Here is a 19003-nt window from a genome sequence, read left to right on the forward strand (position 1 = left end):
ATGTTGCATTACTGCAGTAAATAATGCTGGCTGTAATGCTTTAAAAATAATCACCTTTTCACTTATCCTTCTAGTCATATTTCTGTCTTGTCTCTACTTATCTAAACTGGTTGCTGATGTGCGTTGACGCATATTTCTTGATGAGTAGCTGCTTCATCTTGGTTCACACAAGCCAGAGTCATATAAAATACAAAGGATTCTTCATCAAATTTACATGCAAGCATCTCCTCATTGCGGGGAGGTTCTAGGCCATTTCAGCTGGGGGGGGGGGGGGGGACTGGGGTCAGTTCTTCTGGGGCAGATGCATTTCACCTTACTGTACTGCAAGTATAACACACTAAATTGCCAGCATTAAGAACCAAAAGACAATTTTGAAAACCGATAACCTATTTATGCAATGCTTTGCAGTTTCATTTTATAGTATTTTACACACATGTAACTCGCTCTCATTTCTTATTTAGACTTATTTAGATCTTGCTTCCACAAACTTAATTTTTTTGCCCTTTAATATCACTTTTCATCAACTGAAACGAGTCGATCACAGTGCACAGAAGTTTAGCCCACATATTAACTGTAATAATAATAGTAGTAATAATAATATATTTTTTTCAGACTTAAGTACCTATTGAGTGGGGGGGCATGCATGTTGCACCAGTGACTGTCCTGTTGAGGCTGGGGCTGCAGCGGCGCCTTTCCAATCACAGGCACAGAGACTTAGCCTGCTGAGCCATTCACTGCCCCCTAGCTACCCACTGACTATCCACTGAATATATGGATAGCGAATGGCTAGTTTAACCTCCTGTGAAATTGCTGAAGGGGTTTTAGTTTTGTGTTTGGTATCATCAAGGCTTTGTTCTCAGGTTCCGGGTTGGACAGTGCAGTCTGGACCACTGGCAATGTGAATTAGCAGTATTACGGAAACTTGAAACCAACATTATTATTATTAAGGGTCCAAAGCACGTAGTGCTATGGAACCTTATTGTTTTTGTTAGGATTATTTTTATTATTATTATTATTATTATTATTATTATTATTACTACTACTACTACTACTACTATTAGTACTAGTATTAGTATTATTGTTTAGAAGAAGAAGAAGTAAAGAATGTTAGATCAGTACTGTAACCAGAAATTGCTGGTTCAGATTCTGGAGGTGGCCCCTGTTCCCAAATTCCCAATTATAAAATTGGCGTCTGCGCAAAGTGGAGTTGGGCGGTATGACCAAAAATTGATATCACGGTATTGTTCAATATTATTTTGGTTTCATGGTATACGGCCGTATTTTTTTTTTAATATGAGTGGGCGTGTGGGTGGCATGGTGGTGCAGTGGTTAGCACTGTTGGCTCACACCTCTGGGATCCACTACCTTAATGATAACATATGGCTAATGTGTTTGTTGGCTAACTGCATGCTTATAGATAAAGGTGTGCACCGGCCAAGTTAACATTTTTGATAAGTGTTTAATAGTTCAGTGTTGCTGGAACACGAGAAATTTCTCATAAAGACCAGGATGTCAGTCTTCAAGATGCTTTGCCAAGTCTGACATGCTACTTGACTTCGTTGCCACAACTTTGTAGCACTGTTTGCATAGAGGCTTATCGACATCCTTAGCCTTTCCATGCTCGTCTGCAAAATTCTTCCAAACTCCACTTTTGCGTTTTTTTTTTTTTTAACTAAAGCAGCTTGCGAAGTGCTTTCAACTGCAGCGGCCAACTCGGCATGCGTGTGTTAACCAGCGCGAATGCGTTCAGCGGCTACTGCGAGGAGGGGAGGGGCTGTGTGAGTGTGTGCGTGCGTGCACGCGCGCCTGAGCTGTAGTGGTGCTGTGTGAAGTGCGGCGAATGAGGCGAAAACCACACTGTTGTTATGAATAATGGTGAAAATGAATATCTAATCAGATACTAATTTTAATATCGATTAGTATCTGAGAATCGATTTTTTGACAAGCCCAATGTCTCATTACTTTCAGCTCCAGCGTCAGCTATATCTTCCGTTTCTGATCTTTCGCAGTAATTTTTTAGCGCTGCAGCAGTGAAAAAGGTCCCCCCCTTAAACTGTTTCCAGCTGCGCCACTTTCTGCATGTTCTGTAGGCTATTTAAACCGGTATTGCAATATAAGAAAAACTCATATCATAACAATAATAAAAAACTGTTTTCGGTATGAACCGGTATGCTGCACAACACGAGCGCAAAATTTCTTCTGTCATCAGTTTATTAGGTGAGGCCAAAGGCACGTATATTAGGGGATTTTTGATTACTAGTAGAAACAAATTGGAAGACAGTGCTGGCTCACAGATTCTGTTTGAAGGTCACCTGCACCCTGTCTTTTTCAAATTAAAAGATATTTAATAGAATCTGTAAATATTAAATTCTTACCTGCCAAACATTTCTCCTAAATCAGTTTATTAATTTAACAGAGATTTTGGTTCATAGCAACATATAAATGAGAATCAAGGCAGTGTCCCTTGAGATTTGGGGTCGAGGGCCATGTTTAAGGGCTTAAGGATGACTTCACACAGCTGTGGGCAGAATTTGAACCAGCAGCCTCTGGTTACAGGGCTGATCAAACATTACTCCATTTTAGGCATGGTTTTCTAACAAAAAAATTCCAGAACTTACTCATTCCACAAGATTTTTTTGTTGGATTACATGGCTCCCAAAGCTGTAACATATGACCTGTAACCTGACTTTAGGTCATTGGCGGTCATTTCAAACACAACAAAAAGTGGACTTATGGAGTTTTGGAAATCTGCTCTTCAATTATTCCTTTTAATCTTTCCATGCCCTTTTCCCATTTTTCTGAGTGCTATTTTTTAGCCGCTCTATTTTGTATGGTGTTCGGTGAAATTTCAGAGACCGAATGGTTAGTTTAAAGTGCCACAGAAGGCAGGCCTTCCTCAGAGGACATGCTCCTCTGTTTGAAGGCAGCCTCTGGCCTGGCAGGCAGCGGCAGCTGCTAGATCCGTTTAGCACACGTCGGGGAGGAAGGGCCTACATAACAGCCTTGTCAGCGGCGAGCCTCGGAAGCCCAGCCCGATCACACGCTCTTGGCTTTTGTTATCGCTATGAGGCGGGTGAAGCCTTTGAGGCAAACCGTTGACAGAGATGAGTTACTTTTTTATATTATGGCTTTGAATATGTTGCTTGGCTTGGGCTTCTGAGGAAATATGCCAGTATTGGTTGTGAGAAGCAGCCATAGAGGTCTTCATGATAAACATGGGGATTACTTTGAATGTCGCCTCTCTCACTCAGTATTTCACATGGTGCATGTTTAGTTAAATGTGGATAATGTTTATTGTGTCTTGTGTTTACACTGAATCTTCGCAATGAGAACACTGTGTCTGTATTATCTGTTTCTGATCAGTGTGTCAACAGAGTTCTTACATCGGCCCATGCTAGAAGATTACCTGAAAGTTCCCAGTGAGACAAACAAACATCTTTATAGCATATAGTCATGCAGTAAAACCCAATGGCAGAGTAACATGGAGCCTTATGCACATAGTTTCTTCAGTCATTAAATAGTTTATTAGGTGAGACCAAGGGCACATATATTAGGGGATTTTTGACTCACTAGTAGAAATAAATTGGAATACAGTGCTGGCTCATAGATTCTGTTTGGTCACCTGCACCCTTGCTTTTTCACATTGAAAGATATTTAGTAGAGTTTGTAAATATTAAATTCATACCTGCCAAACAATCCTATGGAATGCGTTTAGTTCATTAAGTTAACAGAGATTTTGGTTCATCGCAACATACAGTACAAGTGAGGATCAAGAGAATGTGCCTAGAAATTCTGATTGGAGGGCCATGTTTAAATACACTACAGTGACTTCACACAGCTGCCTCCAGAATTTGAACTAGCAGTCTCTGGATCAGTGGCACAGAGGCCTGACTGGCAGAACTACACACCATTGGTGTTTACCTTGCAAGCAAATGCAGGAAGAGCCTGTTGATGTAACTGCTGCTGCATTTGGAATCATGTCTGAGTTTCGCCATAGTTACATTGTACAAGGGTTTTTGAGACTGCTTTCCCATTAAAAAAAAAACATAAGGATTGACCAGTTTGAATGATATGGCCGTATTGAGCCTCAAATGTAATATGTGCTATATGATCGTGATGGCAAATTCTACACTCAGCTGTAGCCCTTCCCAAGAACTGGTGCCTATTTATTAGTTAGTTTTTCTGGAGGTGAGATGGCTGTCTTTTGTCTTTGCTGCCCACTTGTACCTAAATAAGTCTTCATCCCATCCTCCATTCCTGTGTCACATGGCTCTTTTTGCAGTCCTGCCGGATGCACATCTTACGGTACGTATATGAAAAGGCCAGGATCGTGACCAATAAAGCCTTCCATTATTGTAAATTATAACAACACTTCAGCCATTTTCTGTTGTCTTAATCAGGAGGCATATACAGTACACAAAAATGATCGGTGTAGAATTAATAAAATCTTGATGGCAAACCAAGATTTGTACATCATAAAATATGAAGAAACAAATAAAGCCAAAAATGTTTGATCTATCTATCTGTCTGTCTGTCGGTCTGTCTATATATCTGTCTTTGCCCATGCTTTTATTATGTATATAAGTATAACTACAGGTTATGGGGGTCATTTGCAGTTTGCATATCACTGTCAGGCACTGCACAGCAAATGTCTCTGGTTTGACCAGTCAGGTACTGTTTGCCTTCATTTACTGATTTAAAGCTAAAATTGTCTTAATACTTGTAGATGCGATAAGGTTGTTTTAGGTACAAACTTATTTTTGAGGAGTTAGTGAAAGATGGGCCATTAATATTTAATATCAGAACCTATCTCTTTAACCATTGTAGTAGTTTAAATATTTAGGATTCTGCTTGTTTACCATGTCTGAAGTTCTGGAAGCTTCCATTGCAAGTACAAATAAATAAATTTATCAGCCCACATACTTTCCTATTTCCCTTGTAGAACTAATATAAATTATGTAAATGCTTTCATTCAAAAGATAACGTCAAGTTTTTCTGTTTGATCCATAAGTGACAATGTTATCCATAGGTAAATTTACATCTATATCTGAAATTTAAATCTAACTGATACCAAGCAAGGGAACACAATTTATAAAATTAAAGAAAATATTAAATTATATACACATCAGCATTGACTTTCCTTACAACAATAGGAAACCAAAAAGTCTTCACGCGAAGACAGAAAATGTCATTAAAATGTTACTTTGCATAATGTTATGGTTTTCTTTTCACTATTAAGTGAATGAAAGGATAAAACTATATGCTTATGGTGAGAGAGAGATCCATGAGAGGTCTCCAGGGAGACCACACCGGCTACAGCACTACGGGCTGTGCGTGCAGCCCACCCAGGGGAGCGAAGAGCGCAAGGCGAGGAACACCCTGACTGGGATGCCAATGCGTGACAGGGCACAAACACTGGGCCAGTGTACCAGCATCTGCCATTAAACCGTCCTTAATACAGCTCGAGTTCACTAAAGTGCAGACGATACTTTAGCATTTTGATAAGTTATATAATCGCACATATTGTTAGATAATTTATAAAACTTAATGTGTACTGAAATAAGTTAAGCAAAGTGAGCTGCACTTGCTATCACAACCAGAGGCAAATATATATTCCTTATGTGTGCATATGAAATTGACTGATTTGCACTGAATTTTGATATTTATATCCTCATAACCTACTTTTATAGTGACACCCTTAAGAGGAGTTTGTCAGTTTTTGTGATAATATTGCAATAGCAGTCAAATTTCTCAGTTTAACAATTTAATGCAAACACAGTTTTATATTAGTGCTAGTTCACAGACTTCTCTGCTATGTGCCATTTTGTATTTATTTGCATCTTATTGTTTAGATATCCGACACCATATTTAATGTGTTTGGGACTCCCGTTGTCAGGATGCATCCGACGGTTCCCGACGACGCACATAAATTAAATGACAAAAAGACACGGCTCGCTTCAGATCTTTCCAGGCAACATCTCACGGGCGAAACGAGCAAACAACGAAAAGTGCAAGTAAATATTTAAAATATCTTGATTAGAAAAGGAGAGGCGCGTTTAAATATTTGCGAAGAGAGATGAAAAAATGTTCGCTCAAAAATCCTTGTTGCACCTTGTTCAAAGTTTTACTAAGCACGCCATTAACTTTTATAGCACACCAGAAAATTAAAGATGAATAAGATCGCAACCGGCGAAGAAATAACTTTTAAAGCGAAAACGCCTTGGATTTTATGTCTTTTCTAAATGATCCATAACACATAGAGATTAAGGCGGGAAGCTCCTGGTTCTGTTCATGTGATTGAGTACGGAGGGAGGGGCATGTAGGGGATGCCTTCGCTGCAGAGTTGAACACAAATCTTCTTATACAAAGGCGCCTCTTAAATAGCTGTCAGTCTGGCTCCCTGGATGTGCCAGACTCCCACAGATCCTGCTGCAGTAATTGAGCTATCTCCCTCCGAGTGCAGCATACCGCTGGAAGCCATTTGAGCAGGCAGCCCGGAGGTCATTAAACCAAATCACACATAAATCAATATTCTGATGGGGGGGCAAATGCTTTACCCCCTCCCCGGCTTTCGCCTTCACTTCCGCACAAACGAATGTGGTAAGCCTGATAATTAGACAATCCCCATTATGGATTCTGTACTCTTCCCTTCATCGACCATATTTCAATCACTTTTTAAACTGCCATCTTCAGACTTTTATCTGTACAAATGTGAGTCCTTGTCTAATCATTGGTTAATGTCTGTGACTGGGAGTTGTGCAATAGTACAGATATTTCTGAAAATTAAATGAAATCATAACTGATGTAATAGATCACTGTTTTTACACGAATGCAGCGGCATCGTCTTTATTAGTAGGTGTGACTGTTTAGAGAGGGTTTGAGTTCTCCGAGTGGCAAGTCGGCACCATAGGCAGTGGCCGATATGTCGGCTGTAGGATTCGCCAGTCCTGAATAATTTTGCCTGTTTGTTTTGTCAAATCAACTCGGTGAGTTTGCTTTGTACTCCCACAAGGATCAGTTTTCATTTCTAGTCTTCCTGGGCCACTCTTTTCTCCCTTGACTGAGAGCTTTTGGATAAAGAACAAAAATACGTATTGCTTTGAATGGAAGTGGGTTTCATTTTAATTTCTTTAATTATGTTTATGAAAGCAATAGCGATACTTTTATGCATTATTGTAGGCTGAACTCTGGCTCGATGCATCCCATAAATTCTCTAATGATGTCAGGGTCAAATCCACTAGTGCATCTCCTTCAGAGCAAATGTGCAGATTACGTTGGTAGGGAGCTTTCTAGCATATCTGTGGCTGGGCTGCCCTGGTAAACGGCATCGGTCCCTGAGGCCTTCATGTAGTAAGTTGATGACATGTTCATCTTCTCTATGAGATTAGCTAACTACACAGTGAAAATCAGCAGCTGATTAAAGCTAAATTTAACCAAGCAGTTCAAACACATGCAGTAAGGCTAATTGGCGCCTCTAATTCGCCAGTAGTATGCGATGTCTGTGCGTGTGTTCGCCCTGTGATGGACTGGCATCCTCTCCATGGTGCCCTGTAATGCCTAGGATAAACTACAGCCCCCACGTGACCCTGTCCAGGATAAATGGTTGAAAGATGGATGGGATAATGATTGAATCAAACTTGGAAAAGGCTGCAGGTTTGTTACGATTTTGTGCTGAGTAAACAGTCGGATATACTGATATCAATACTAAGGGGGGGGGGTATGGTGGCCACCCTGAACAGAGTTCAAGTCTCCGGCATGGCTCCATGTGGGTGGAGTTGCATGTTCTACCTGTGTTATGGGGTTTCCTCTGGGTACTGCAGTCCCCCCCCCAAACTGTCCACAAGTGTGAATGTGCCCTGCAATGGGTTAGTGCCCCATCCTGGGTTGTGCCCACAGACTTTGGACCCCCCACATTCCTGAGTAGGATGAGCAGTTAAAGAACATGGATGGATGGATATCAAAGCTGGTAATAATTCATTAATTTCTTCTGCAATCACATATCACACTTTATGTACCTGGGTCACTTGAATATTATTTATTATTAACGTTATTTATTCCTGTCTGGGTATTCTCATAGTACTCCGTTTTCCTCCACACAGGGTATCTTAATGTGTTTTACATGACAGTGGCTGTTGCTAGTAATCTGCGATGACTCCCACAACCAAAGATGGATGCTTTCTGATATGTCGAACAATGGCAGAACCCCTAATTCACATCCGCGGCTTAGTATAGCTAAATGACAAGCTGTGATGGAAAGAGGAGATGCTGGCTGGGGTGGGGTGTCAGGGTGGTTCCTGCTAAGCACCCCGCATCCCTGATAATCTCTGCAGTTCTCTGTATGTATTTTCCTCTCACGCTGTGTTGTTACATCAAACAGCAGAGGTGTGTGCTCTTTCCCTTTGTAACATCTGCTCTAACTATAAGAAGCACTAGCCAGGGATACAGTCTATTCCAAAGGTTGGTGATTGAAATACTCCTACCGTTTTCGCTTGATGCTAATCCTGGACAGGGTTTCAGTGGTGGGTGGGGGTTGTGCAGCACAGGGTGCACCCTTGGTAGAATTCCAGTCCCTTGCAGACCATGCACAGACAACTCCACACCACGGCCAATTCAGAAACACCAATTACTAACTGGGAGAAAGCCAGAGTACCGGGGGGGAACGACAGTCGCGCAGCTCAGGGGGAAACCTGCTCTCCACAAACATCAAACATGGAGGACGCAGACCCCAGCCCCGGAGGTGTGAGGGAATGACGGCACCTTCTGAGGCACAGGGTCATACCACATGGAACTCATTTATGCTGCTGAATCCCTTTAGTGAAGCTCGGGTAAAGAACATTGTTCAAACGCACTACAACATGATCGCCACATGAGACCAATGAGTCAGCAGCTCCAATCACAGCAACTGGAAAATTATATGTAATGATAATTATCATTATTATTATTTATACTACCACTACCACTACTACTAATAAGAAGAAGAAGAAGAAAATGATAATAGCAAAATGAACATATCAGTTTCACTTCCAATATTAGCTTATCAAAGTTCACACATACTTTTTGTTCATAATGTACTGAATTAGAATCTCTTATTTATTCTGGTTAAATGAGTAAACATGCACCCACCTGGTTTTCCCATTTAAATCCAGCCTTTTTGTATCATATGTGCATGACATATTTAAGGCTGCATTCATTTATGCTAAATCTGTGCTTTACAGGGGCTCTTATGCACAATCACCATTTGGTGATTGCTGGGTGACTGATCTCACAGCAGTAAAAGCATGCCTAATTAGGAACTCCTCTATCAGAGTGTGCTGCACAAATTAAGGAATCAGAAGATAGAGCATGCGATATGCTGAGTTAACAACGGAACAGCTCCGGTAGTATTGATCAGTATCAATGGGATTCCTGCAGGCTAGCGGAAGTAGCTTCGTAAGACTGATTCTCCGAATGAAAGAAGTTTCATACATGCTATTTACTATGGGAAAATATTAAGATGAGAATACCTATACATTAATGTCAAACTGATATGAGTATTTCTGCTGAAAAGTAACCGAATTTAAGGTTATCATGAGGGGATTTATATTGGCAAGAGCACAAACATTTAGAAAACGTAAGCCTGAATGTACAAGTAATATTCATAGTTACCATTATGCAGTTAAACATTAACCAGTTCTTCAACAAATATTATGTCAGTTTTGTTCACTTCCTTACTCTTTACTTTATTCACTTCAGTACTGTATAAATGATCCTGACTAAACTGAAAATTGCTGTTTTCTCCTTTTCACCCAAGTTGCAGAATTGAGAAAAAAAGAGTAAATAAATGAAATTCCTTTTGATGTTTTATGCAATCCAGAGACATAAACGGCATATTTACTCAATATTGCTTTGTTTCTGATTAAGGTATTTTTGTTTAACTAACTAATGACTTTGTATGAAACTTGAGGCCACATTTTATGAAGGGTGGAAGTTTTTAATATGAACACAATAAAAAGCATTTGCATTTATATAGGGCTTTCACCCAATGCATACTCAGTCAACTCAAAACAGCTAAGATTATTACCAAGGGAAAATTAAGATAAGGAAGTAATTCCATAAAAAGTAATGATTTTCCTCTTACCAGTAGCTGTGCAGAATGAACAACCGTCCCATTTAATAATAATAATAAAAAATAGATGATGTATCCCATTTTTAATGTGTAATGGGCCAGTCTTGAATTGGCTTTGAAGACTCAGTGACACATTTAAAGATGAATAATGCTTAGTGGTCTTTTAGCATTTGTCATTAAAAGTAAAAAGGGCTATGGAATGCAGTACAGTACGATGAGACGTAAAGACACAAACTTAAAGACCGAAATAAATGACATATTTAAAAATATCACCAATCAGTATTTCTTTTCATTTGGCAAATATACCCTTCTCCTACCAATTTGTCAAGTTGTATAAGTCAGTCTTTCTCACACCGGTCCTCAGAGATGCCCAGATAGTCCACGTTTTTGCTTCGAGCTGGCGTAGACTGAAATGTAAAAATGTAGACTGTTTGTCAGTCTCTGAGGACTAGGTTGAGGAAAAACTGACATAAATGATATCAGTTGTGAATGTAATTAGTTTATAGCCACATTTATAATGCAAAAATAACAACTTATATGTTTTGCAATTTTTCTGTTTTAACCATTGAAATTCATTGAATTATTTTTACCAAAGAAATTCAGATTAAGCTGTAACTGGAATAGCATGATGCATTCTGAGACATGCGACAACCGCAATTTGGTCGAAATCCCAGAGAATCATCCAATATTCCACCTGGTGCCCTTAAATTACAGGAACAACAAAAAACTGGATAAAGCTATTAATCTTATCTCCTGTTTGAATTACAAAATCAATATGCAAAACATATTCCATCTGAATCATGTTTAAAAATGTACCTGAAGTTGTCATTGAGAATTTTTAAAAATCATATCCTCAGTTTGTGCTTTGAGTCATTTTAATATCCATCAGAAATATTTGTATATAAATATTCAGTTTATTTGGAAGTTTCTATGTACAGCAGTAGGGGAGAACTTCAAAGCTTAGAAAAAAGCCTTAGGGTCACAGAATGTTTTTTTTCTTTGCCCCCCTTACTTCACATTCTTAGTGCATTTAACGTTGTGGAAGTCAGCTCTCTAAAGATTCCCATCGAAAGGTCACTGACCTCCACAAGAGGGGATGCATGTGCCCCTGTAGTGCACTTAACTGTGCACGGACTTCCTGAAGTTCGCTGATACCACAAAATCTTGTAACTTAACTATTCTACCGAAAGCCTGCAAATGAATTTCAAATGTGTTAAGCTGCGTTGAATCGATTTCTTTTCCACATAACTGCCTGCATCAGCCAGCTAAACCTTCAACACGATTAGCTGAAGACTCACTTAGTCCGGTTTTCTGAGGTCTGTGGAACCTTCCCATATACTTTCAATTTGAAGAAAAAAAAATATGATAAATATGAAATCACAAATGTTAAAAATTGCTCAAAACATTGAAACAATTGAAACAGCAATGCACTGAATTACTCAGATTGTTTCCAAGTGAAGTTTATCCTGTTTTGCAATCACACATCTCAGTATTATGTGTTTCTGAGAGCTTTGGAAAACACATATTTTGCGTATATACGGTTTGGCGGAAACAGATTTTTAAAATTTAAACAAAATGTAAATATTGGAGAAGGCTTACCAGAGAATGCTTTTTAGATGAATTTAAAAATACTTTTTTGACCGTGATGTAAAAATGGACATAGTAACAGTTAATTAAGGTGAGGTACTCCAAAAAAGTCAAACATTTTACAGGTTTAAGCGGTAACTGTCCTAATAAGAGTAGAGTTTATCCCAGCAACAAAAAAATATTTTTTAAGGAATGTTACATAACTATTAATTTCTTAGCATGATGCAAAAACGGTGTGGGAGTGAATCATTTACAGTGTTTGGAGGTAGACAAGGTACAGTATGCTGGCAGCATTGAGACAAACACCGAGTGAAAAGCTACTGGGCTGCGAAGATCGGCGTCACTGCCAGCCTTTATCTTGTGCTTAGTCTGATGCTAAATTCCTTTCCTTTGTGTGTGTTGGTGGTTTGCCTTTTCTGCTTATTCTGGCCCTAGTGTATTTGGCAGAATTTATTTTTTTTCTCCTTTTGAACAAATGACCATAAATGTTGCAGCATCTTAAAAGAGAGAGAGAGAAAATCTTTTTTAACAGTGAATTCAAAAGGGGGAGACTGGATGCAAAGACACATGACATATTCACATTTCATACTTTTATTTTTGAGGGGGGGAAAAGCCTGTGTTTGATTCTTTATAAGCAGTTTTAAGTTGATTCATAAATGCACATGAGAAATTCTAAATTGAATTTATATGTGCTGTAACCTAAAATGGTAAATGAAAACAAAAATTCTCCAGGAGAGTAATTCATGTTAATGATTTCCTATTTCTTTTTTTTTTTATAAACACATCACCAAACATTCTTTACCACCCCTCTAACTGATAAGTTTTAGTTGCTCAAACTATGTGAAATTTGTTTGACTTTTCATTTTTTCTTTTTCCCTTCAAAATAGATCTAATCTTGTTTAACATCATGGCGAATGATTTAGCATTTATACAGGCTTGTAAAGGATTTAAGATCCCGTGGGACAGGGCTCCCTACTTCGAGGGGGTGGGTGAGGGGAAAGGGCATTCACATATTTCAAACAGTCAAATAGGTTTGCCTGGGGACACAGAAAATAAGTCACAGAAAACAGAAATTACTGTCGAACCAAATAAGAGGCGGCGACGAAGTTCTGGTATTTCGTAATTGATGACACAGGGTCCAGATTTATGTTTGCGCGAGAGGAACGACACGCCTGCAAATGTTACGTAAATATATGCAAAAGCAGTTTAAAAAACGGCCAGAGCTCCAAGGAGAACATAGAGGATGTAGCCCATGCAGATGGAGGAAGGCTGTAGAATTTATTCGAGAAGGGGGGCGGAAGGAAAGACAAACAGACAGCATCTCATCACGGAAGCTGGAGATGATGCTTCGATCGGTTTAAGGATGATTCCGGCCGCCCCCGCAGCCCGCACCCTCGAGACCCGCGACGCTGTGACAGGAAACAAACAGCTCTCTGACACATCCCTCTAATTAGCGTAATTACCTGGCTGCTATTATGTCGCCGGACAGGAGCATGACAGGTCTCTGGAAGGGCTGCAGCTGTGACCTTTTGCGGACACGGCCAGCTGTCAGCGATTACCGATTGCGTCACAGAGAAAGAGGCGGTCTCGCTGCCCTTGAGCGCCGTCGGCCGTACATTTCCAAGCTACGAACAAGGTGTCTCCACTTTCTTCTTAAGAGAAAGTTTTATGCAGTTAAATGCTGGTTGCCCTGTGGAGTTTTATCCATTAATGTTCATTGGCGTCAACTGTGGAGTCACGTAGAGATTAAAATTCGGGTTACAATCTAAACCTAAATATGTATGGTAAAAGGAAAATAATTTTGTGCTTTAGAGTTTTCATTAATGATCTTTATTGACTGTGTTTTCTAACTTTTCTTTTTCCCTCATGTATACATACATACATATAAATACAGTATATACAAACATACATATACACACACACACACATATAGAAAAACCGTGATACAATGTAAAGTTCATTAATTTATTTTATTATATGTGTGACTTTGACCATTGTAACCTTTGGTGGTGCTGTGCGAGGTGCAGTAGGGTTGATGATAGCTACCTCACAGGTACGTCGGTGATGAAGGTGACGGCTTCGGACGCGGATGACCCCACGTATGGCAGCAGTGCCCGGGTGGTGTACAGTGTGCTTGAGGGGGAGAAGTACTTCACCGTGGACAGCCAGACTGGTAAGCCCAGTGCCACATGCCTGACCATACGCCAGAAGGTTGCCTTACCTGGGTGCCTGTGTTGTCTTTCTTGTGAGTATAAGTTACGTAAGTTCTTACATATGCATGAGTTATATAAGTTTCTTAGGTACTGCTTTCCAGTCTGTTATAAATATATACATTATTTGTATATGAATTACTGAAATGATAAAAAAAAACCTCGCAGGAAAATCACTGAACTTAATAATCCCCCCCGCCCCCCCCATTTTGGTTTAGTTTATTCTGGCTCCTGGATGATGAATGGCACGCCCAGCCCACTAGCACCACACTAGGGACCTATGGGTCTGTCTGGCCTGGTTCTCTACTTCTCTATATTGCAGACAGTCATTGGTAAATAGGGAAAAGGGTTAACAGAATGGGGCTGTGTGTACATCCGAGATTCACTGCCCCCGTCCAACTTCATCCTCTTAAAGGCCAAATACATGCAGTATAATTATATATGCATACAAAATACGTGCATGCAATGCGGTAAATATGTGCATGCAATGCGGTAAATATGTGCATGCAATGCTCAGCTCACCTATAAATGCATCTTGATTATGTAATTATATGGTTGATGAAAATATTTGCTCCTGCTGTAGTAATAGTGATATTTCTTTCTTTCTGAGATCTCGCGCTTAAACCTCCATATTCGGATCTTTGGAGTTTTCTGCCGATATTTGCCAGAGTTGTTCCTCTGGGACCATACAGCATGCTTACAAAAAGAGAACTAGCTACAGAGAAGACATGGGTGGAATTGAATTCGTGGAGCTTGATAATTCTGTTACTATCTGACTGGAGAACTATAGTTTCATCACCACCTTTGTAAATGCAATAAAGTATTTGCTGCCATGACATTTTTAAGTCTGAATGTGCAAAGAATCACATGCTTTACAAAGAATCAAAACTGATAGTTTCATCACAAAGGTTTTTTTTTTTTTAAATCTTTTTTAACCGCAAGGGTATATCTCTTTCTAGTGATGCGCATATACCGGCAGTATCAATTCATGCCCATCATCAGCTGTGTATTAACACAGCTAAACTGCTTTCTCTTTTACAGTGGGAATTTTTACTGGGACTGGATATGAGATCTAAGTCCTTAAACCTATGGGCAACACCTATTCATGTCTGGCAGACATCAGCATTTTTTTTGTATATTTATATCGCTGTGATTTTTCTTGATGCTACTTGATAATGAGACTTCATTGTTAATGAAAATTGCCCATTAACTAAATTAAAAAATGTGCTATTGTTATAGCATTTTCTTTATAATCCTGTGATTTTTCTATTTGCTTTTTAAAGAGGCTGTCATCAGTTTATAATATAATCAGCATCTTGTACAATATTTTTTAAATTGTAAATTACACTTTTAACAAAATATAATTTAAAAATTGAGCTACTGCTGCAGCATTTGATTGGCATCTTTCTGAGCCCCTGTTCCCTGAATTATAACGATTGGCATGGTTGTGCTTTTTCCAGGATTTTAACGTTCTTAATTTTCTTCAGAGCTCAAAAACACTAGAGCCCTTAAATCGGCAAATTACAAAATGATGCCGAAATAACCTAATGGAACACTTAAGGAGTTGAAGTAGGAACAAGTGACAGTGCAGATATGTATTTACGTAATTTTGCGCTGTTCACATGATGTTTACCGTTCTCCTGTCTCCTCTAGGAGTCATTCGGACAGCGGTGGCCGATCTGGATAGAGAGACGCAGGACCGCTATGAGCTGGTTGTCAAGGCGACCGACATGGCAGGCCAAATGGGCGGGCTCTCTGGATCGACTACAGTGACTATAGTGATAACAGATGTGAATGACAACCCACCACGTTTCCCTCAGAGTAAGTGCTTCTGAATGTGAGTGAAAAGAAGTTAGATCATCTGAAAGCTTATGTGTTCATGATGGCTTAAATGCACTATTGGAAGACTGATAACCCACTATTTGGTTCATAGGTCTTATGTTTCATAACTCATTCTTGCATAAAATACCTGTACATGTTATTGTGTGTATGTATAAATTTAATGAAGGTGATCTGAGCAATGCTATTTCACTTCTGTCACACAGCTGTAAAGAACAATAAAGAATATAGATCTTTATATTGATCTCATGGGCACAGAGGGATGTCTAGATTGAAATAATATTGAGATCTATTGAATAAAAATGGAGCAGTTCTTAATAAATGTGTCATTTTGAGGAAACAGAAAGTGCTTTCTATCCTGACGCAGGTATCAGAGATCACTAGAGAGAATACATTTATTTACCCAGTAGCCAGAAAATAAAAGCCTGGACACTTGTGATTTTCTCCGGAGATCTCATGACACATTTGTCTTCCCTCGCTCTTGTTCCCTTATGTGCAGAACAGCATTACTTTTATTACAGCAGGGACACTGTCATCTCAGCACTGTCCCAGATCACTTCTTACTACTTGTGCTTCGCAATTCTCCCTCCCTCCCCCCTTTTGAAAGAATGATACTTAGCACAGACTGACTCATTTATTTCTGATTTGTTCGCTGTTTTCAATATTGTTTTATCTGTTTATCAGGAATTACAACAGACAACAGAGGCTGACCATTTTTCAATAGGTCAGGAAGCAAATATTACATGTTAACGAAAACAATTAAACTTTATTATGGGCCTACAATTGCTGCTGCTGAGGTTTATTTGTTTAGAAGCTGAATGTGATGCATAGCTTTTTTCATTGCATTTTAATGAAGAATAGTCTGCTCTTAGGAAAAGTGTACCATTTAGAACTTAAAAGTAAGCAATATACTCCAAACATAATGAATTTAGCCAAAACTATCAAAAGTTACCAAGGCTGTGGACAAAAGAAAAAGCTTATATATGTTACTTAGAGGCAATCATTGTTATATTACTGTTTATTTATTAATTTTTTATTTGTTCATTTGTAAAATAAATACATATCACAGGACTGAAAGGTAATTTGACTTCCCTGTTTCATCCTTCAATGTATTTTTATATCTTTGATAAGTTAAATAGAGACTGGGGTTCTGGACTCTGCCGCCTCTCTTTGCATGTTTTCTTCCTGTTGTTGTGGGGTTTCCTCTGGGTACTCTGGTTTCCCCCCATAGTCCAAAAACATGCTGAGGTTAATTGCAGTCACCAAATTGTTCATGTTTGTGAATGGTGTGTGAGTGAGCCCTGTGATTGGTTGACACCCCACCTTGGGTTATTCCTTGCCACTCTGCCTGTTGCTTCCAGGATGAGTTCCAGACCCCCACGACCCTAAATAGGGCAAGTGGATACAGAAAATGGATGGATACTGTCTGCTTGGGTGTACAATCATCATATGATTTTTAAAAAATAAATTTGGAGTTAATATCATGTTTGATTATTGTTGCACTTAAACATCACCATGGACGAGACTATGTGGGGCCTGTCCCAGGCACAAAGCGAGGATACACCCTAGGTGCTTAGCCCACCACAAGACACACACACACACACACACACAATCACACACACACATTATGATGATTTCAAAACTCCAAATGGCCTAACTGCAGGACTTGGAACTGTGAGAGGAGGCCACAGCCCCCAAAGGAAAACCCACACTGACCTGCAAGCTGCACACAAGGAACAGGGGGGTAGGACAGGTGTGGGGAACCAGATCCACGGAGGACCGGTGTGGGTGCAGGTATTTGGGATGACCTCTCAATCAGCCTATAATAAACCAGTGGTTCTCAACTGCAGCCTTGGGGACCCACTGTTATTGGCTGAATGAGAGGTCATCCCAAATACCCTCACCCACACTGGCCCGCCACGGACCAGGTTCCCCTCCCCTAGACTAGAAACCCCAATTCTAGAGACAACTGCACCACAGACTGAACCACTGGGGTGCCATTGTTGATTTTGTAAGCAAGTAGTAGTAATTATACTTGTGGGCTAGGCAGTGCAAATGGTTCACTTTGGCTGTATTTCTCTGAACTACCCAGCTCTTAGCTATTGAGGATTGTGTTGTCACCTTTGCACTCTATCTCCTTCTACACCCTTCTTTATCAGAGATGTACCAGTTCTCGGTCTCTGAGGGTGCGGCTGTTGGGACAGCAGTGGGAAGAGTGATGGCCACTGACGCCGACATGGGAGAGAACACAGACATGAGCTACCTGATCAGGGCTGAGGACGGAGGCGAGCTCTTCCGAGTGTCTACAGACGGGGAGACGCAGGAAGCGGTCATCACCATCCAGAAGGTGTGCATGGAAAAGCAGCTGTAATTTTTTACAGGCACATTACATTTGTTTATTCAGCAGGCACTTTTGTTCAAGATGAAATGCAAGTGAGAATCGGAGAGCAGGGTCAGCCAGTCCCTGGAGCAATTGGGTTTAAGGGCTTTGATCAATGTGACATCATCACAGTGACATCACTCTGCCAGACATGAGATTCAAACCAGCGACCATCTGAACATGGGCCTTAACTGCAGACCCTCACACCATCTTAAGTGGCCCATGTCTCAAAAATAGAAATTATTCATATACAAAGACAAAATAAACAGAAAATTCATTAATTTTAGTTTATACAGTTGCAAGAAAAAGTAAGTAAGCCCTTTGGAATTACCTGGATTTCGGCAATTATGAGTAGTAAAATGAGGTCTGATCTTCATCCAAGTGACAATTATAGATAAACTCTATCTGACTAAGCTAAAAACACACAAACAGTTGAACTTCCCATGTCTTTCTTGAGCACATTGAGTAATCATTTGCAGTGCAGGCTGGGAAAAGTAAATGAATCCTTGCTTTTAATAACCTCCACCAAATGTTTCCTGTAGCTGACTGTAAGACTTGCACAATGTTGCGGATAAATTTTGGACAATTCCTCCATACAAATCTGTTTCAGGTCCGCAATATTCCTGGGTTGTCTTGATTGCACAGCCCTCTTCAGGTCATGCCACAGTATCTCACCTGGGTTAAGGCCAGCACCCTGACTTGGCCATCCCAAAACACAAATGGTCTTCTTTTTCAGCCAGTCTTCAGTTCATTTACTTGTGTGCTTTGGGTCATTGCCCTGTTGCACCACCCAGCCTCTCTTTAAGCTTGAGGTCATGGACTGCTGCCCTTACAGTCACCTTTAAATTGTCTTGATATTAAAGCAGGCTCAAACCATGATGC

At 39.9% G+C, this 19003-nt stretch overlaps 1 protein-coding gene across 2 annotated transcripts in view; it reads left to right on the top strand.

The window, feature by feature from the left end:
* The window catches only part of LOC111835964 (cadherin-22), a 215902-nt gene that overhangs the window by 123714 nt on the left and 73185 nt on the right, over positions 1-19003 (top strand). Inside the window, exons 1-4 of one of the 2 annotated variants that reach the window (XM_023796811.2) lie at positions 5905-6014; positions 13746-13865; positions 15556-15723; positions 17901-18088. In XM_023796811.2, the coding sequence (XP_023652579.2) occupies positions 13757-13865; positions 15556-15723; positions 17901-18088 (465 nt within the window). In that variant the 5' untranslated portion in view covers positions 5905-6014; positions 13746-13756. Of the gene's footprint in view, positions 1-5904; positions 6015-13745; positions 13866-15555; positions 15724-17900; positions 18089-19003 lie in introns of those variants that run through there. The other variant, XM_023796809.2, reaches the window with a different exon arrangement.

The sequence above is a fragment of the Paramormyrops kingsleyae genome, chromosome 8 (genome assembly GCF_048594095.1).
Source record: "Paramormyrops kingsleyae isolate MSU_618 chromosome 8, PKINGS_0.4, whole genome shotgun sequence".
NCBI lineage: Eukaryota > Metazoa > Chordata > Actinopteri > Osteoglossiformes > Mormyridae > Paramormyrops > Paramormyrops kingsleyae.